This window comes from Trichechus manatus, unplaced genomic scaffold, assembly GCF_000243295.1.
Source record: "Trichechus manatus latirostris isolate Lorelei unplaced genomic scaffold, TriManLat1.0 scaffold00126, whole genome shotgun sequence".
Taxonomy (NCBI): Eukaryota; Metazoa; Chordata; class Mammalia; order Sirenia; family Trichechidae; genus Trichechus; species Trichechus manatus.
Genome location: NW_004444062.1, coordinates 5,448,998 through 5,468,919, shown reverse-complemented (window position 1 = coordinate 5,468,919; position 19,922 = coordinate 5,448,998). Strand labels below are relative to the sequence as shown.

The 19,922-nt window shown below is 38.5% G+C and overlaps 2 protein-coding genes across 7 annotated transcripts in view; one reads left to right on the top strand and one right to left on the bottom strand.

Annotated features, from left to right (window-relative positions):
* WDR19 (WD repeat domain 19) overlaps window positions 1-8,589 on the top strand; it is a 102,951-nt gene extending 94,362 nt beyond the window's left edge. Inside the window, exon 34 of the mRNA XM_012557919.2 lies at window positions 8,226-8,589. The gene's annotated coding sequence lies outside the window, so the exon portion shown is untranslated. The remainder of the gene's footprint in view (window positions 1-8,225) is intronic.
* A 136-nt stretch (window positions 8,590-8,725) lies between these two features.
* Window positions 8,726-19,922, bottom strand: part of RFC1 (replication factor C subunit 1) — an 82,961-nt gene continuing 71,764 nt past the window's right edge. For all 6 annotated transcript variants that reach the window (XM_023738942.1, XM_023738939.1, XM_023738940.1 and 3 more), the window contains 4 exons: window positions 18,354-18,499; window positions 14,149-14,362; window positions 12,660-12,851; window positions 8,726-11,500 (listed from right to left, as the gene is read on the bottom strand). In XM_023738942.1, the coding sequence (XP_023594710.1) occupies window positions 11,417-11,500; window positions 12,660-12,851; window positions 14,149-14,362; window positions 18,354-18,499 (636 nt within the window). In that variant the 3' untranslated portion in view covers window positions 8,726-11,416. The remainder of the gene's footprint in view (window positions 11,501-12,659; window positions 12,852-14,148; window positions 14,363-18,353; window positions 18,500-19,922) is intronic.

Here is a 19,922-nt window from a genome sequence, read left to right as displayed (position 1 = left end):
CATGTGTACTACTGTTTCATGAGAAACTATTTGTTCTGTAAGCCTTCACCTGAAGTACAGTAAAAAAAAAAAAAAAAAAAGATTCTGTAGAAGAATATTGGTCAAAAGGGGTAAAAAGTAGAACAGAATTTCAAATTTTCATGGAATCCAGACTTTCTGGAGCCATGGAGGCTGGATGAACCCCTGAAACTATTGCCCTAAGATAATCTTTAAACCTTAACTTTAAATAAAATATATCCCCTGAAGTCTTCTTAAAACCAAACGGTTTAGCTTAACTAGTAAAGAATGTCTGCCTTGAGCATTGTCCTCTTTTAAGATCTATCAATATGGGTCTCATGGGACAAACTCAGTCAATTGGCATAACATAGTTCACAAAAATCATGATCTGTATCCTAGTGAGGTGAGTAGCATCTGGGGTCTTAAAGGCTTGTGAACAGCCATCTAAGACACAACTACAGGTCTCTACTTGCCAGGAGCAAAACAGTAAGAAGGTGACCAAAGAAGAAAGAAGTCTACACAAACCACAACTTCATCTACCCTGAGACCAGAAGAACTAGATGGTGCCTCGCTACCACCACTGACCATTCTGACCAGGGTCACAGTAATGAGAGAAAAATATGGAGCAGAACTCAAATTCTTACAAAAAAAAAAAAAAAAAAACAGACAAACTGGAACAGTAGAGAACAGAGGACTCCCTGAGACTATTGCCCTGAGACTATCACCCTGAGACACTCTTTAAACCTAAAACCGAGCCTATCCCCTGAGATCACCTTTTAGCGAAATAGCAGAGTGGCACACGAAATAAAGGATGTTACCCGTAAGATCAGTGCCCTACTTAAAAACCATCAGTATGAGACCATAGGGGGGTGGGGAAACTAGAGTACTGGAAAGGGAACAAACTGAACACAAAAAGAATGTTGGCACATTGTGATGAATGTAACTAATGTCACTGAACAATTTGTGTGGAAATTGTCAAATGGGAACCTAACTTGCTGTGTAAACTTTCACCAAAAACTCAAGAAAATATTTTTTTAAATATTTTAGCAGCACACACACAAAAAAGATCTGTCTATATGGGATCAAACTGACAACAGCAACTGGAAAGATAGGAAGGAAACTTAGAGGGCAGTGAGTTTATATTAACGGAGGAGAAACAACTTGGAGGGCGAGAATTGTTGCACAAGTCAAAGAAATGTCATCAGTGTCACTGAATTGTACATGTAGAAACTGGTGAATTGGTGTATGTTCTGCTGTGTATATTCTCAACAAGAACCACAAAAATAAAATAAATTATTTAGTCATGTGGCAACACGGACTGCAAGGGAGGTAGTCTGTTTGGGAAGCGAAAGCCCTGCCACAAGAGCTGCACCATTTTACATTCCTACCAGCAATGTATGAGGGCTCCAATTTCTCCACAGTCTTCACCAACAATTGTTATTGTCTGTCTTTTTGATCATTGTCATCCTAGTGGGTGTGAAGTGTTATCTCACTGTGGTTGATTTGCATTTCCCTTGTGGCTAATGATTTGAGCGCTTTTTCATGTGCTTATTGGCCATTTGTGTATCTTCTTCAGAGCACTAAATATTCAAGTCCTTTGCTCAATTTTTTGAGAAGACAAAGTAAAGTATTATAATGACATATGCAAAGAGCTGGACATAGAAAACCAAAAGGGAAGAACACGCTCAGCATTTCTCAAGTTGAAAGAACTGAAGAAAAAATTAAAGCCTCAAGTTAAAATAGTGAAGGATTCTGTGGGGAAAATACAAAACAACGTCAAAAGAAGATGGAAGGAATACACAGAGTCACTATACACACCCCCCAAAATTTGTCTACATTCAGCCATTTCAGGCAGGAGGTAGCATAAGATCAGGAACTGACGGTACTGAAGGAAGAAATCCAAGCTGCAGTGAAGGCACTGGTGAAAAACAAAGCTCCAGGAATTGACGGAATATCAATTGAGATGTTTCAACAAACGGATGCAGCACTGGAAGTGCTCACTTGTCTATGCCAGGAAGTTTGGAAGACAGCTACCTGGCCAACCAACTCGAAGATATCTATATTTGTGCCTATTCCCATGAAAGGTGATCTAACCGAATGCAGAAATTATCGAACAATATCATTAATATTACATGCAAGTACAATTTTGCTGAAGATCATTCAAAAGTGGCTGCAGCGGTATATCGACAGGGAACTGCCAGGAATTCAAGCCGGATTCACAAGAGGACATGGAACCAGGGATATCATTGCTGATGTCAGATGGATCTTGGCTGACAGCAGAGAATACCAGAAAGATGTTTACCTGTGTTTTATTGACTATGCAAAGGCATTCGACTGTGTGGATCATAACAGATTATGGATAACATTGTGAAGAATGGGAGTTCCAGAACACTTAATTGTGCTCATGAGGAACCTGTACATAGATCAAGAGGCAGTTGTTCGAACAGAACAAGGGGATGCTGCATGGTTTAAAGTCAGGAAAGGTGTGTGTCAGGGTTGTATCTTTTCACCATACCTGTTCAATCTGTATGCTGTACAAATAATCCGAGAAGCTGGACTCTATGAAGAAGAATGGGGCATCAGGACTGGAGGAAGACTCATTAACAACCTGCGTTATGCTGATCACACAACCTTGCTTGCTGAAAGTGAAGAGGACTTGAAGCACTTACTGATGAAGATCAAAGACTATAGCCTTCAGTATGGATTACACCTCAACATAAAGAAAACAGAAATCCTCACAACTGGACCAATAAGCAACATCATGATAAATGGAGAAAAGATTGAAGTTGTCAAGGATTTCATTTTACTTGGATCCACAATCAACACCCATGGAAGCAGCAGTCAGGAAATCAAAAGACGCATTGCACTGGATAAATCTGCTGCAAAAGACCTCTTTAAAGTGTTGAAAAACAAAGATCTTACCTTGAAGACTAAGGTGCACCTGACCCAAGCCATGGTGTTTTCAGTCGCCTCATATGCGTGTGAAAGCTGGACAATGAATAAGGAAGACGGAAGAATTGACACCTTTGAATTATGGTGTTGGCGAAGAATATTGAATGTATCATGGACTGCTAAAAGAACGAACAAATCTGTCTTGGAAGAAGTATAACCAGAATGCTCCTTAGAAGCAATGATGGTGAGACTTTGTCTCACATACTTGGGACATGTTATCAGGAGAGATCAGTCCCTGGAGAAGGACATCATGCTTGGTAAAGTAGAGGGTCAGTGAAAAAGAGGAAGACCCTCAATGAGATGTATTGACACAGTGGCTGCAACAATGGGCACAAGCATCACAATGATTGTGAGGATGGTGCAGGACCGGGCAGCATTTCTTTCATTCTGTTGTACATAGGGTCGCTATGAGTTGGAACTGACTGGATGGCACCTAAGAACTGCTCAATTTTTAATTGAGTTATTGAGTTTTATTGTTGAGTTGTAAAAGTTCTTTATGTATCTGAGATACAAGCTCTTTATCAAAAAAATCATTTGCAAAAAGTTTCTCCCATTATGTAGATTGTCTTTTCACTTTCTTGATAGTGTCCTTTGAATCACAGAAATTAATTTCGGTGATGGCCAGTTTATTTCCCCACCCCACCCCCCATCTTTGGTTGCTTGTGCCTTTGGTGTCATGTCTAAGAAAACATTGCTTAATCCACAATCACAAAGATTTACTCCTATGTTTCCATCTAAGAGTTTTATAGTTGTAGCTCTTATATTTAGGTCTTTGTTCCATTTTAATTTTTGTATATGGTGTACCAGAACAGGGGTCCAACTTCATTCTTTTGAATGTGGGTATCCAGTTGTCCTAGCACCATTTGTTGAAAAAAGTATTCTTTCCGCATTGAATGGTCTTGGTACCAATTTGTTACCCTTTTATTGAGTTGCAACAGTTTAATATATTCTAGACATAAGTTCTTTGTCAGATTATGTTTTGCAAATATTTTTCCCTCTTTGGTTTACCTGTTGATTTTCTTAATGGTGTCTTTTGATGGGCAGATTTTTAATGAAATTTATAAATTTTGTTTTGTTTTGGTTTATGGTTATTGCTTCGTATGTCCTGTGGTTTAAAAAAAAAAAAAAATTGCCTACTCACAAGTCAGGAACATTATTTTCCTATGTTTTCTTCTAGAAGCTCTAAAAGTGATGCATCTCAAAATAATTTTCTTTACAATGGGAGGTGGGTGGGAGCCTGTTTTTTCTTTAATGGTGTTTTTCTAGCACAGTTGTTGAAAAATCTTTCTCCATTGAATTGCTTAGGTGCCTTTGTTGAAAATCGGTTGGATGTTTATGTATGAGTCTATTTCTGGACCTTCTGTTCCTTTGATGTGTTTGTCCCTTATTTTAATATTACATAGTCTCAATTACTGTGGCCTAAGGTGTCTTAGAAGGAGCCCTGGTAGTGCAAATGGTTAAGTGCTCAGCTGCTAACTGAAAGGTTGGCAGTTCAAACCCACCCCGTGGCTCTGTGGGAGAAAGACCTGGCAACCTGCTTCCATGAAGATTAGAGCCTAGAAAACCCTATGGGGCAGATCAAGTCTGTCATGGGGTCACTATGAATGGACTTGATGGCACCCAACAACAACATCTTAAAGTTAGGTAGTAGGGATCCTCAATCTTTGTTGTTTTTTCCCAAGATTGTTTTGACTACTCTTAATCTTTTCTATCTATATAAGGTGTCAACTGGGGCTGGAATCTCATCTGAGGCTTGTAGTCCTCTTCCAAGCTGTTGGCAGAATTCAGTTCTTCACAGTTGTAGGACTGAGGTCCTTAACTCCTACAGGCAGCCTGCAGTATCCTGACACAAGGCCTTCCCCACACCATGGCAGTGTGCTTCTTCAAGGCTAGCATGAAAGCATCTCACTTCAAATCTCTCCCTTTAGGAAAAGTCTGGGCCCTCTTTTAAAGGGTTCACCTGCTTAGACTAGGCCCACTGAGGATAATCTCTCTTTGAATTCAGAGTCAACAGATTAGGGACCTTAATTACATCTGCAAAAATCCCTTCATCTTTGCTATATAATGTAATCTAATCACGAGTGAAATCCCATCATATTCATAAACCCCATCCACTCAAGGAGAAATGATCACACAAGGGAGGTATCCCAAAATTGAGACTCTTGGGGGCCATCCTAAAATTCTCCTACCACGATTACATTGATTCTGTAGATCATTTTGGTATTTTGACAATATAGAATCTGCCAATCCATGATATGGTATATCTCTACATTTCTTTAGGTCAGTTCCTCTTGATATTTTGTAATTCCCAGTATAGAAGTCTTGCTTGTCTTTTGTTAAATTTATTCCCAAGTCATTCTGGGTTCTGACAAATACTTTAAATGGAATTAATTTTTCATTTTCTAATTGTATAGGGAGATGTAATTTTTCATATTGACATTGCATCCTACAACCTTGCTAAATTCACTTCTAGTAGTTATTTTGCAGATTCCTAAGGATTTTCTATGTAGACAGTTATACCTACAAATATGGAAAACTGTACTTGTTCCTTTCCAGTCTTTATGCTTTTTCTTTTTCTTATAATATTGCACTAGCTAGGAACTGCAGTACAATGTTGTATCGATGTAATAAAGTGGACATCCTCACCTTGTTCCTAGTTTCCGGAGAAAGCTTTCAGTATTTCACTTTATTAAGTATGATGTTTAGCTGTAGGTTTTTCGGAAGAGTCCTTCTATCAAATTGAGGTAGTCTCCTTCTAGTACTAGTTTGCTGTTGAATATTGTCAGATGCTTTTTCTGTATCAGATAAGATGATTATATGGTTTTGCTCATTTATTGTTAATATGATAAATTATATTGATTTCTGAATGTTAAAGTCAACTTTTATTCTGGGGATAAACTCACTGGGTCATGATGTATTATCTTTTTATGTATTGCTAGATTTGATTTGCTAATATTTTATTGGGAAATTTTTTCTATGTTTATGAGGGATATTGGTCTGTAATTTTCTTGTTTTTATTCAGGTTTTATTATCAGGTTGGATTTAGGTATATCATTTTGTTTTTTGTATTTGTCTCACTGGCTTTTTATTCTGTTCTTCCTGCCCTGCTTTCTTTTGGGCTAATCAAATGTTTTTTAGTATTTCATTTTTATTCCTCTATTGACTTTTCCCTTACCTCTTTGCATAATTCTTCATATCTTTACCACAGTTTGCTGAGTTAATACCACTTTACATAAAATGTAATAACCTTGCAAAAGTTCAGTTCCATTTACCCCACCTGCCCGTCCTTCCTTTGTGCTGTTATGTATTCGTATAGCTACGTTATAAACCCTATAATACAATGATAATTTTTCCTTAGAAGATATGTTGCTTTATATTTATTCATATATTTACCATTTCCTGTTTTCTTCCTGTTTCCTTCCAGTTTCCATATGGTGTCATTTCCTTTCCACCTGAAGAACATCCTTTAACATTTCTTATAGTGCAGGACTGCTCGCAACTATTTTTCTGTATTTTCTTCATTTGTGAAAGATATTATCACTGGATATGGAATTCTGAGTTGACATCTTTTTTCTTAAAGCATTCTGAAGATATCATTTCATTGTCTTCTATCTCTAGTGTTAGTGATGAGAAGTCAGCAATCAGATGTCATTGTTCCTCTGTGTGTAATGTTTTCCTGTGGCTGCATTCAGGATTTTCTCTTTTAACTTTGGTTTTCAGCTTGACTGTACCATGCCTAGGTGTGGCTTTTTATTTATTCTGCTTTGTATGTTCTAGGATTCTTGAATCTTTGTTTTTCTCTCTTTGGGAAATTATTGACCATTATTCTTTCAAATACTTTTTCTATCTTCTCATTCTGAGACTCCAATTATGTGCATATTTGACTGCTTGATATCCATAGGTCGCTAAGGTTCTTTCATTTTTATCTGTTTTCTCTTCATCACACTGGATAATTTATATTCAAGTTCACTGACACTTTCTTCTAAGTAAAATTTTCATTTCAGATGTCATACTTTTCAATTCTAGAATTAGTTTCCATTTCTCTGATGACATTCCCCCATCTTGTGACCTTGTGCATTCCTTGTGACCATACTTTCCTTTAAATCCTTGAACATATTTAAAATAGCTGCTTAAAGTCCTTTGTTATTTCAACATCTGGGTCATCTCAGGATCATTTTATATTGAATGCTTTTTGTCTTACCTGTCATATGTTCTTTCCCCCCCCCCCCCACATATTTAGTAATATTATACACTGGACATTGTGGATGAGATATTGTAGAAACTCTGGATTCTGTTTTCCTTTATAGAGTATTATTTTGGTTCTAAGAGGCAGTTAAAATCAAACTAGGCTCCTTGGAGTTTCTTCCAAGCATGCGAAGTTCAAAGATTTGGGTGGAGTTTATACGCAGTCTGAAAGCAACCTCCTTTTCAGGATAACCACCCTCACATTCCATCAAGTCTGGCAGCCATTAACTCTATTCTCAGACTCCTCAAACCAGTAAGACTGCACCATCCGTGCTTAAGTTCTGTCCATCCCATCCTTCATGAACTTGCTCTCAAGTGAAAAGCATTTAAGCACAAATCTTACCCAGTGGAGTTCTCTTCTTTCAAGGGTTGATACTTTTTCAGTTTATGCCTGCTTGTTTGCTGTCCACTACCTTTGACTAGTTTATTATATTTTGTCCAGAATTTGTAAGTATGATCTGTAGGAAGATTAATTTGTAACTCTGCCACTACCAGAAATGGAACCTTGCTTATATTTTTAATAATCCTCCATAAAATCTCTCCAAACACTATGCCTACATTAAAATAGAGCCTTAGAAAACTTCAAGTACCTAAACCATGGTATCATAGGTCCTTGCAGAGTTACAATTGTACCCTGTCTTTTTTAAAATCACTGTGTCTTCTTATACAGTGGATAATGGCTGAAGCTATTGTCACAGATTCTCTTTAGACATGGAACTGCTTAACATCAGGAAAGATTTTTCTCTATAGATTGCTAAGCACTTATCTTGCATTTTCTCATTCTTCCCACTGAGGTGTTATCATCATCCTCAGTCTATAATTGAAAAAACTAAAGGCTCAACAGCTTGTCCACACAATTTTAGTCAGTTGTAGGGCCAGGACTGGAACCCAACACTAATTATAGACTTGAGATTTCTAACTTGAATCTAGTGCTCCTGCTCCACATTCTGGAAATAAGCAAAAAAAATCTCTGAACGCTGGTTGTTACGTGAGACCCTTCTAAAACCATGTGTTTTGTTTGTCCTTTCTAGATATAAAGTTCCTGTGAAACTAGCATTTTTCCACGGGTATTGTGTTTCCACTCCTAGTGGATTTGGAGGTGGTCCTCCCTGGACACAGAAAAATAAACAAAGGTGACCTCTCAAGATCAGCACCTTTCAACTTCTGTAGAGTGGCAAGATGGGTGATACATAGTCTTTGTTTATTGTACTTTGTATATCTCCTCTTCACAGTCTTACATATTCTATGCTCTGCACTGTTAATAGTAACCTATGACCTAATTGTAAATATTTAGCATTTTGATAACTTTTATATTTTGGAATATCTCCTTTAAAATAAAATTGTTGACTAGATATTTGTAATGTTTTCCTGGGTATGGAGACAAAAAAAAAAAAAGAGAGAGATAAAGGAAGCACATTGTTAAGTTTGTGCAGCATAGAGATAAACACTGTTAAAAGTCTGAAGTAGGTTTATACAAATCAAGGCTATTTAGTAGAATCAGTCCTAGAATCAAAATACTAAAAACCAGTAAAGCCAATATTTGAAAAAATGAATGAAACCATAAGCTTATATCTGATGAGTCATTATACTACATACTATAGAATTTGTTACAAAATTAAATCGTTTGACCTCTCCTTAAAATGCATATTATTTGGAATCTTTTCCAAGGCTGTTGGAAGGCTCTCCTCATCTTCCCCCCAACCTCCACCAGTGCATGCACACATGTACATGCACGTACACACACATGCACACACACCCCAAGGACCCCCATACGTTTCCTACAACAGCTTCTTACAGCCTATACATTGTCTTGCCATGGAAGGCTAATGATGTCACCAAAGTCTGAGCATTTGACAAAAATGAGTCATGTAGCCTAATGTACAGCCGCCAGCAGTCTAAGCATTATAGTAGTACCTACAAATCTAGGCTAAGACCCAAAGTGCCAGTAATGTTTTAAAGCGTCCAGGTATCCTACCCACGCATGATGCCTCCAGCTTTATGACTCATTCTTCTTTCTCAGTGGCTGGCCAGAGAATAGGCTGGAGGCCTTGGCCTTACTAAAACCTACCCGTAGGTCCCCTTTTTATTCCTGCATCTTATCAGTGGAAGCTAAGGTGATTGATAGAAATAAGAACCATAGGCACTTGGGATTCTGTGAGGGTGAGCACATTATATTTTGGGAGTCATGGGCCTTAGACATTCACTCATAAGCATAATTTTACCAGAATGAGTAGGAAGATGATACTCATTCCATGACATATAATAATCTGCTGCTTCTTAATAACTTCAAGAGGCCAAATAATGGTGCTGCAGACTGCCAGTGTTTAATGAAGGATAAAGTGAAGCAGTTTGTTACAGATTATGAAATGGCTGAGACCCAGTTGATTTCAAGAAGAGCAAGTGTGCAGTCTCATGCCTCAAAGATGTGTGGCATCTAGTGGCTCCAATGAGAGAGCACCTGTTCAGTCCCTATGTAGGCCACTTAGATTCACATCCAAACTGCTGTAAAACCACCAACTCCTTCCTACCATTAACCCTAGCCATACGTCTCGTGGTCATGGAGGGAAGAGAAATCAAACAGAGCCATGTTGTCACTCTCTTATATTAAAGAGCATATTTACAGCTTCTAATCCTAAAAGAAAAGTTATTTTTCTTATACACATATGCCAATCTTGTGTTTAAAGCATTTATAATTAAAAACAAAATCATAATGAACTAGTAAGTGACACTATTCATTGTCCTGGGTGCAAGAGTACAGCCCCTTTCCCAGGGTGTACAGAGCAACTAAGGAGACATGACTTGCATATCCAAAAGGAACAGAAATGGAAGCATATGCATAAGGCGGCCATTCTCTCCCCACTGGTGGGGTAAGGCAGTCGTCAGTCAAGGAAACCTTCACTGAAGAAGAGTTTCAAGCTGGGTTTTAACAGAGAGGGACATGGCTCAGTAGGCAAAGCCTTAGGCAATGTTATGCCTGTAATGAATTTAATCTACATGAAAGCTATTTTTCACACTGGTAAATACACTTTAAATGTCTCAAAATCGTTATGCATCATCTCCCAAACAAGACTATAAGTTCTTTAAAGGCATTTAGAATACACTTCACAAAGCTACTCTGAGCATTTGTTGACAAGATTAAAAAACAGTGGTGCCCCTAAATTCCAGGCTAGTTCCACAGCCTCAGCGCTGCTCAAAAAGTACAGTTATAGGTACAATCTAAAGTTCCAGCAGCGTCTGTGGAATCCAGCACAGGACAGAACCAGATCTCCCAGGGAACAACTAAACAAAACCAGTGTTCATCTTGTCCCACATCAGAGTGAGCCTAAAACTCTGACCCAGCCACACCCTACTGGTTTGAATCTGATGGGCTGAGGCTCTGGAAATATAAGAATATCTGGCAATCCTTTTGCAGCCCCTACACCCTGTAGTATAACAAGGAGTGATGAATTCCATTCACAGCAGCAGTGTGGTTAGCACATGGTGTTGTGCAATAATACTTGTAGAGGGAATGAAAATAGTAATTAAGTGTTCCGACTCTTCAACTGCCAGTTATGTCTCACACAACAGCTAGTAGGGAATACAGTAAGCTTTTTTTCCTGATCATCTGCAAATAAGAAAAGTAACATACCAACATAATATTTTACTGTGCAAGATGACAAGCTTAAGAATTTGTACATGTATCACGTGGAACATTTTTTATTCCTAATTTATACTTTGCAAGGTATTTGACAATGTACAAAGAATACTCAGTTCTAAGTGGTGACTGTTTTGTATTATGATTTATTTACAAAATTTCACCACATAATACTGACTACCTTTAAAAAAAAAAAATTAGTTTAGGTCCTATAACGGCCATTAGGATAAATTCTTAAGCCTAAAAAAGTCACCTCAATACCACTGGTCCAGGGCATGTTATTGTTAACTAAAATCCGACTCCACAGCCCACATTTAGTTTCCAGTTTTAATTATACACAGTAATTTGGAAGTACAACAATCTGATTCGATTGACAAGGGACAGTCCTATCAACCTCTATAAGAGGTGTACATTAGCCTACTGGTTACATCCTTCTAGCTGTATCACCATATATTCATAATGGGACCACCGGGCATCCCATTACTGCCAAAACCTGGTTCCTCTGGAGTAATAAGGCTTTCTCTAGACCAGCTAGACTGGTCAGCAGGGTGAGTAAGAAGTGGCTGTCAGTAGTGAAAAGCAGTTTCATCATTTCTTCAAACTTTTTCCTTTTCCTTTTTTGGACTCCTTATCTTTTTCTGATTTTGAAGGCTTTGAAGATTTTGTCTTTTTCTGTTGGGAGGGAAAAGATGCACAAAAAATACTTAATAGCTGTGTTTATGAGTAAATGAATTAAGTTCTTCTACAATATGTCTACTCTCTACCTCCACCTTAATTAAAAGAGAAGAGAGGTTGCAAGCATCTAGATCTTGCACTACCGATACCCCTGATGAGTTTACTTTCAAGCAGCGGTTGTATAACTGGGCTAGTTAGAGCCTTTAAAAGACAGCAGTAACAACTACAAAGTTATTTAGAATCTAGAGCAAAAATATGTTCACTATGCAAGCAGTTCCTTGGCTTTAGAACATAGGTGTATTTAGGAAAGACAAAATAAGCAGGAGATGATTTACAAATAGGGCAATGTTTACATGAAGAATTTCAAGTTTCAGATAAGAGATCTAAACACTTTCAGTTTGTGAAGGGGTGAGAGGGAGTCAACCTCCTGTGTCTACATGAGCCTAGAGCTACACTCGCAGGGGATCCATTATGCCTACGCCAGCACTCACAAAACAGCAATGAGGGGAAAGAGTGAGCCACACACACAGCTAAGCATGGAGGACACATACGTGATTCCTTTGCCTCAGCCAGTGAGTGAGCTGAGGCCATAACTGATTTTAATCTTTCCTGACAAAAGACAAGGACGTTTGCTCCGAGAAACTTCCACAGGCATCTCAATGGTTATAACAAAACACAACAAAAAGGTGCAATGGTTTCATGACAAATGTTTCTCCTGACTCTGCTGTGAAAATGTGTGTCTGTGGATAAGGAAGGGTACATCAGTGGTCAAATAAAAAGGATAGATGTTCTATGACTATCAATACAGTGACCTATTTTCTTGCTATCTGGCTCTTGGAGCACAACGATAAGAGCGGAGCCTGGCGGCGCAGTGGTTAACAGCACGCGGCTGCTAACCGAAAAGGTCAGCAATTTGAATCCACCAGCTGCTCCCTGGAAACCCTACGGGGCAGTTCTGACTGTTTATATAATAATGAAATCTATACCTTCTCGACCCTAAACTGTAATGAACAAAAAGAAATTAAAAGTATTTTCAACTTATTCTGCTACTTACTAAGCAAGCACTAGTATTCAGAAGGTAAGTTACACGCAAGTGAAGGCAAACTCTTTCAAAGGGAGTACCGCAGCTTCTCCCACCTGTAGCTTAAAACACTACCTTGATCATAGCATCGGTTTCCACAGAATCTTGGTCTTTCTCATCAAACTGAGAGTCTTCTTCATTTAACTCTTCATTGTATTCAGAATCTAGCACTGGACCTGTGCTGCGTCTAGATATCTTTATTGCCTGAAGTGAATACGGAGTAAGGTGGGCTTCCTTATTGTAAGCTCTCGTGAAGGCTGCTTTGACCTACGTGAAAGGAGCAGAGGGAGTTAAAAAAACAACTAAATGCCAAATAAGTCTTTCAAACTCTGTAAGCCTAAAGACTCTGAGAGACCCTGAAAGCCCCTCAAAATTGTTTGCAAAAGGTTTATGCATTATATATGTAAGTGTATGTAATAATAATAATAGGGAAAAGTTTCAGATTTTTCACGACATTCTCAATATGGTCCATGATTCAAAAAAGGTTAAGAATCAGTATTTGGGAACTTTTAGGCAGACCAAAAAAGGGAGGGAGGGCACTTCAAGTCGTCATTTTTAACTATTCAGTGCTGTCCACATTTCTACAAAGTGATAAGCAAAGTTAGTGAATCAATAAATGAAAAAAGCTCATAAAACACATAAATTGCCTTTCCCATAGTAATTAATACCAAAACCAGACCTGCTGCTGTCAAGTCGATTGTGACTCATAGCGACCCCTACAGGACAGAGTAGAACTGCCCTACAGGGTTTCCGAGGAGCGGCTGATGGATTTGAATGGCTGACCTTTTGGTTAACCACTGCGCCACCAGATCTCCATGGTAATTAATAGTTACTTCGAAATATTAAGTATTTGAAAAGGCTTAACTTCAAACTTCATAAACACATAAAAGCTTCTAAACATAACTCTAGAATTAGCCCATGAATTCTAACAATGGATGTCTGCTGTGAGAGTTTACTGATAACGATTAAGTCAGGCCAAATTCTAGAAAAGGTAAGCCATGGAGAACATGCCTTCTAAAATAGCACCAAATAGGCATAAGAGTAAGGTATTAGATATTACATGCTCATGTTTTATCACTTTAGTTTTTTGATGCTCATTACAACAAGAAAGCAGGGGATATACTATTACAATAGATTGTCCAACTGGAATAAATACTGAACTCGACAGATTAGGCAGACTAGGAAAAAGAAAAATCACAAAATTCCTCGGCTAATAAAACATCTTTATTTTAATAATCTATTACCACAGCTTCCTTTACTTCCCAAGGCTCATCCTCCTCCCTCTAAGGAATACACTTACATATTTGTTCCTCAGATTTCACTTCTTGCTTTTACACTCAGCATAAAGCAAAGATAAAAATACAAACCGTAAAGTCAAATTCAGAAATCTACTCTCATTATTGTATTCAAATAGTAACTTTGGAAAGCACAGGACATAAGAAGCAAGCATTTAAGAAAAAACAAAAAGAGACCTTTTTAAACTATCTAAAACACCTCCGGAGTACTCCTAGTAGAATCCTGGCAATTAAAAAGTGAAGGAGAACCACAGGGTTAAACAATTCACCTTGGGATCCAGCTTGGAAAAAGGACTAGGTTTGCCTCCCCAGCTGCTAAGTTCCATGATATTATCAAAGTCTTCTTTCATCAAATAATATGTGTCCATGAATGCAACAACAGCCTGCACTCCTTCTGCCCCTTGTGAGGCCAAGGGTTGTACAAGTGCATCCCTTATGTGTGACAGATAATCCATGTTTACGGTCCTTTTGCTGGAGTACGTTCTTAAACCAAAACAAAATAGACAGTCAATGGCAAAATATCACAACTCAAGTCATATATGCAATATCAGCGCTGAATTAATCAGGCAGAGTTCAATCCAGTTTTAATAACAACCAGTAGAAGGCAGGTTGTCAGGGGCACCTACTACACAGCCACTGGTGCAGGGAAGCCGAGCGCTGCCATCAGTGATGGAGACGCACCAACGCGGATCAGTGAACGGAAAACACAAAGGTGGGTTCTACGTCCATCCTACTCTTAAAGCCCAGGCAACAACAGTGTGTCTGTGCTCATACTTATTACAGCTATCAAGATCACTCACTCCAAGTTCCAAAATATTAAAACCATCAGCAAAAGGCAGAGAAACGTTCTACCTCAAGTGCCACTGCCACTTGCTACGTAAGTGTCTGTTTAACACTTTTCAGTCTCCGATTATAGCATACAAAAGTATATATGAATGCTTCCTTCAGATTTCTAATACTGTTACTCTGAAATTTTCAGTTCTGGGAAGAGGAATTTCCCCAAATATAATAAAACTGCAGAGACTGTTCCTGCAAAATCAAAAGGTGGTACACACCAGCCAGGGAAAGACTAGAGAAACAGTGTCTGATGTGCTAGGAACTAGAACGTTATCATGCAAAGAACTGTTTTTCTTTCTCTCTTAAATGTTGTCAATTCCTTCTTAAAGAAGACAGAAAATAGCTGAACAAAACAATATTTCAAATGCTACCACTCGATAAATCTTTCCAACCCAGCTGCCTCCCTCCTCAAACCAATTATATAAATATATAAGTATGCATACTGTAAGCAAGAAACCTCAAAAGCCGTTTATATCAGAATCCACATTAAAACATGAAAAGTCCTTTAAAAAATTACCTACTGGGTCCTGCTCCTGCCTTCAGGTAACTGAATGTCTGAATCACAGAAGCCAGATAGTTCTTCTCCTGATCAGAGGTCTGTAACCTTACCCCCCACAACTGCTTTACTACCTAGGCAAAGAGTTCAGAAAACTCTCCTATTTTAATTTCATCCATTTTCTCTAGATTTAGTCTTTCATAATCAAGCATATTAATACCTGAAGCAAAGTCCCTCAGCCACAGTGCTTAGAAAATCATGAAACCATCTGAAAAATATCTTGCATTTTGTTAATTATTACCTAGTAATAAAATTACAGAACATAAAGTCTAGAAAAGCCTAAAGGTAGTATCTAATATACCTTAATCTTAGGAATCCATAAATCCCTTAAAATTTTATCATTTATGCATACATGCATTTTTCTGAGAATAAAGATCAAAGCCTTCAGATTCTCAAAGGCATCTGTGACCCAAAAAAGTTAAGAACCAATAATAAAATCTGCTTCCATTTATTACAGATGAAGAGAAACTGAAGCCTATAGAAGTCCAGTGACTCAATCAGCGTTAGAAAGTTAAATAGCAAAAGTTTTAATTTACTTAAAAAATTGTTAAACACAACAATTAGATGTTCTTGCTGATAATAATATCCTGGACAGATACATTTAAGTTAACATTTATCAACCAATTTTATGTGCTAGATGAACAAGCCTCAGTTCCTACACCCAGAAACGTTCCGTCTAATGGGGGAAGGTGACAGACATACAAAATTACAGCCATGAAGCAACACTGAAATCCAGCGCTCGAATCTCCATGGAGTACAGTGGGAACATCAAGGAGGGACAGCCTAGGACAGACCTTCAAAAAGTGGGGAGCAGGAAGCAGGAAAGGGACCGAGCTGATAGGCCCTCAGCTTGACCAATGCAAAGAGCAGTGAGGAACAGAACCAGTAAATTAAAATAGTCTGAATAGCCTGAAAATTATAGAAGTAATTATTTAATAGTTAATTAAAATATGGGATGCAAAAGGTAAGCAAAGGGCAGCAGAGGAGGACCAAACAGTGGGCTTAGGTAGCAAGAGGGGGGATGTCAGGAGCTGCTGGTCTAGCTCAGACAGACCAACAGAGAAGGAGGAACAGCAAAGCTAGGATGAAAACTGTGGTAGGCAGAATAGCCTCTCATAAATGTCCAAACCCTAATCTCTATGAATATGTTACCACATAACTGCAAAGTACAAAAAGAACTTGACAGATGTGACTAAGTAAAGGGTCTTGAGATAGGAAGATGATCCTAGACTGATTATCTGGGTGGGCCCAAGGTAATTACAAGGGTCCTTATAAAAGGGAGGCAGGTATATCAGAGCAGAGAGAGATTTGAAAATTCTATGCTGCTGCCTTGAAAATGGAGGTAAGAGCCAATGAGCAAGGAATGCAGGTGGCCTCGAGAAACTGGAAAAGGAAAGAAAACAGATTTTCCCCTAAAGCTCCCAGCCCTGCAGACACCTTGATTTTAGCCTAGTGATTCTTCTGGCCTACGGAGCTGCAGGAGAATAAATGTGTTTGTTTTTGTTTCTTTTTTTAAATTGTACTTTAGATGAAGGTTTACAAAGCAAATTAGTTTCTCATTAAACAGTTAATACACATATTGCTTTGTGACATTGGTTGCCAACACCATAACATGTCAACACTGTCCCCTTCTCGACCTTGTGTTCCCCATTACCAGCTTTCCTGTCCCCTCCTGCCTTCTCATCCTTGCCCCTAGGCTAATGTGCCCATTTAGTCTCATTTTGTTTTATGGGCCTGTCTAATCTTTGGCTGAAGGGTGAAATTCAGGAGTGACTTCAGTACTGAGTTAAAAGGGTGTCCAGGGGCCATACTCTCAAGGTTTCTCCAGTCTCTGTCAGGCCAGTAAGTCTGGTCTTTTTTTGTGAGTTAGAATTCTGTTCTACATTTTTCTCCAGCTCTGTCTGGGACCCTCTATTGTAATCTCTGTCGGAGCAGTCGGTGGTGGTAGCTGGGCACCATCTAGTTGTGCTGGAAAATCTGTATTGTTTTAAGCCATTAAGTTTGTGGTAATTTGTTACAGCAGCAATAGTACAAGGTTGGCAAAAAAGACTCAGGCCATAGCCTAGGAAGAGGAAACACAGTGGAAAATAGATAGGAACAGAAGAAAGGAATTCAGTAGTTCAGCTTTAACCAAAAGCTAAGGGTATGTATACCTGGGGACGAAATACTAACATACCTTCCAGGGACCAGAAAGGAAATAAGAAGACAGCTCAAGTAGTTCTTATGGTTAAAAATGAATCCCCAAAGTGCACTTAATATTTATGTGCGTGCACATTTTCTAAGTTTCTAAACTTAAACAATACTGTACCAAATACAAGTGTTTTGAACTTCATTAAACTTCAACAAGAACACTGGTTTTCCATTATTTGTGTGTCTTCTTCTTGTTATACACGAAACTGTATCAACTATCTCAAATGGCTAAGCTGCTAAGATAGGTAAAAACTAGTTTATTTTTTTAACCAGTTCATTTTTTCCTATGAAATTATTCTGAAGCTGAGAAGTGAGTCCTACTAGTAAGAGGCATAGTAGTAAACCTGTTGCCATCGAGTCGATTCTGACTCATAGTGACCCTATAGGACAAAGTAGGGTTTCCAAGGCTGAAATCTTTACAGAAGCAAACTGCCACACCTTTCTCCCGCAGAGCGACTGGGGGGTTCCAACTGCCGACCTTTCAGTTAGCAGTCGAGTGCAGTAATAGTACAATAAATAAGAGCATCACCTCAGATGTATATAGTTTTTAAATTTTAAAGTCATGAAACATTTACCATCTGGCTAAGTGATGTTGTTGTTGTTAGGTGCCGCTGAGTCAGTTCCGACTCATAGCAATCCTATGTACCACAGACCAAAACAGTGCCCTGTCCTGTGCCATCCTCACAATCTAAGTGATTCGCAAGTGTTATCCTGATTCCAGATGATAAAACAAAGACCGAAAAAATAAAAGTCACTTATCCAGGATCATAAATCTAGTTAGCATTAAATCAAAACTAAAACACAGATCTTTTGACTCATGCTATCCTTTTTTGGATAAAGGCTAAAAACACCACACCAGTAAAATGCCAGAAATGGAGTAATACCGCTTACCTGAGACTCATGTGCAACGCTAGGTCCTGAACAACACGATCATGTTTGCCTGTAGATGAGTACTTGCCCAGCCAGCTTGGAAAGGTGGGAAACTGAGTCATGTACCCCCTCATTAACTCTCCAGGAAGAACACTGGCATAAATGGCCTGAAAAAAAAGCAAGTGAAGTCCAGAATTTACATTTTGGTACAAAGTTGTTTCCTTAGCAGCTGCTGGCTCCAAGTCGGTTATGGAAAACAAAGCAACATTGTACCAGGTGCCTAATGACAGAGCAGCCAGGCCCTTTACTCTGTACTGATGGGTCTGTATGGGAACATCTCCCAGAAGACTAAAGTAAATGCCTCAGGGAGGTCCTCTTGCCACTTCAGCCTGCTCAACCGACTGATCTCAACATAGCAGTCACTTCAGGGACACCAACGTCACAGGAAAGAATTAGTTTATGAGGAATATGATTGTCTTTAAACATTAAAGCATGCAAAGTCTAATAATTAGAAAATCAATTAAACTGGCACTTGAGAAAAGTAAAAGAGGGCATCCTTAGATATCTTCTATGTCCAGAATTTCGCTTTTTTCAAGGTTAGAATTAGTAAAACCTGTGAGAGCCAGAACTCGACCGGACTGCCTTGTTTATCCCATTCTCGCAAGTTTTCTACCTTTGACGGGGCAGTCTCACCACTTTCCTATCACTCGTTTTAGTAAAATATATTTGAGCTTTCCTTCTCTGACAGGTTTCTGCCTTACACAGGCTCCAGCTTTCACAGGTTTTATTGCGCTATACATGTAATTTTGTATACAGCTTTATTCTAATAATATTCTATCATAAACATTTTTTCATATTAGATAATCTTTACAAATAATTTCAAAGTCTGCGTAATGTTCCATCATGAGGATTCACCATAACTGGTCATTCTCGTGTTACTGGACGTGGAGATTTTTTCTAATATTTTGTTCTCAGAACTAATGCTTTAGGAAATATTTTAATATATTGAGCTTTTCCTACATTGAAAATTATTTCTTTAGGGTAAGTTCTCAAACGTACAATTATGACGTGAAGAAAAAATAAACACTTTTAAAACAAAAGTTATATTCAGAAAGAATCTTTTTTTATTTGTTGTCAAACAATGTGTGGGTAGAATTAGGAGAAAGACAGGCCTTCTGTGAGTTCCTTGCTTATTATTTAAGCCAACAATCCTGTATACCAAAACTCATTGCCATCGAGTTGATTCTGACTCATAGCGACCCTACAGGACAGAGTAGAACTGCCCCACAGGGTTTCCAAGAAGTGGCTGGTGGATTCCAACTGCCAACCTTTTAGTTAGCCGTCTGAGCTCTTAACCACTGTACCACCAGGGCTTCCAAGTATAAAAATTCAAAACTCAAATAAAAACATTCTTAATCATGAATGTTTCCAAACTCAGGTTTGATTAAAAAATACTGACCTATTCTTGGGGAACATCTAGCTCAACTGGCGTAACACAGTTTATAAAGACAATGTTCTACATTCTACCTTGGTGAGTAGTGTCTGGGGTCTTAAAAGCCTGTAAGCGGCCATCTAAGATACTCCACTGGT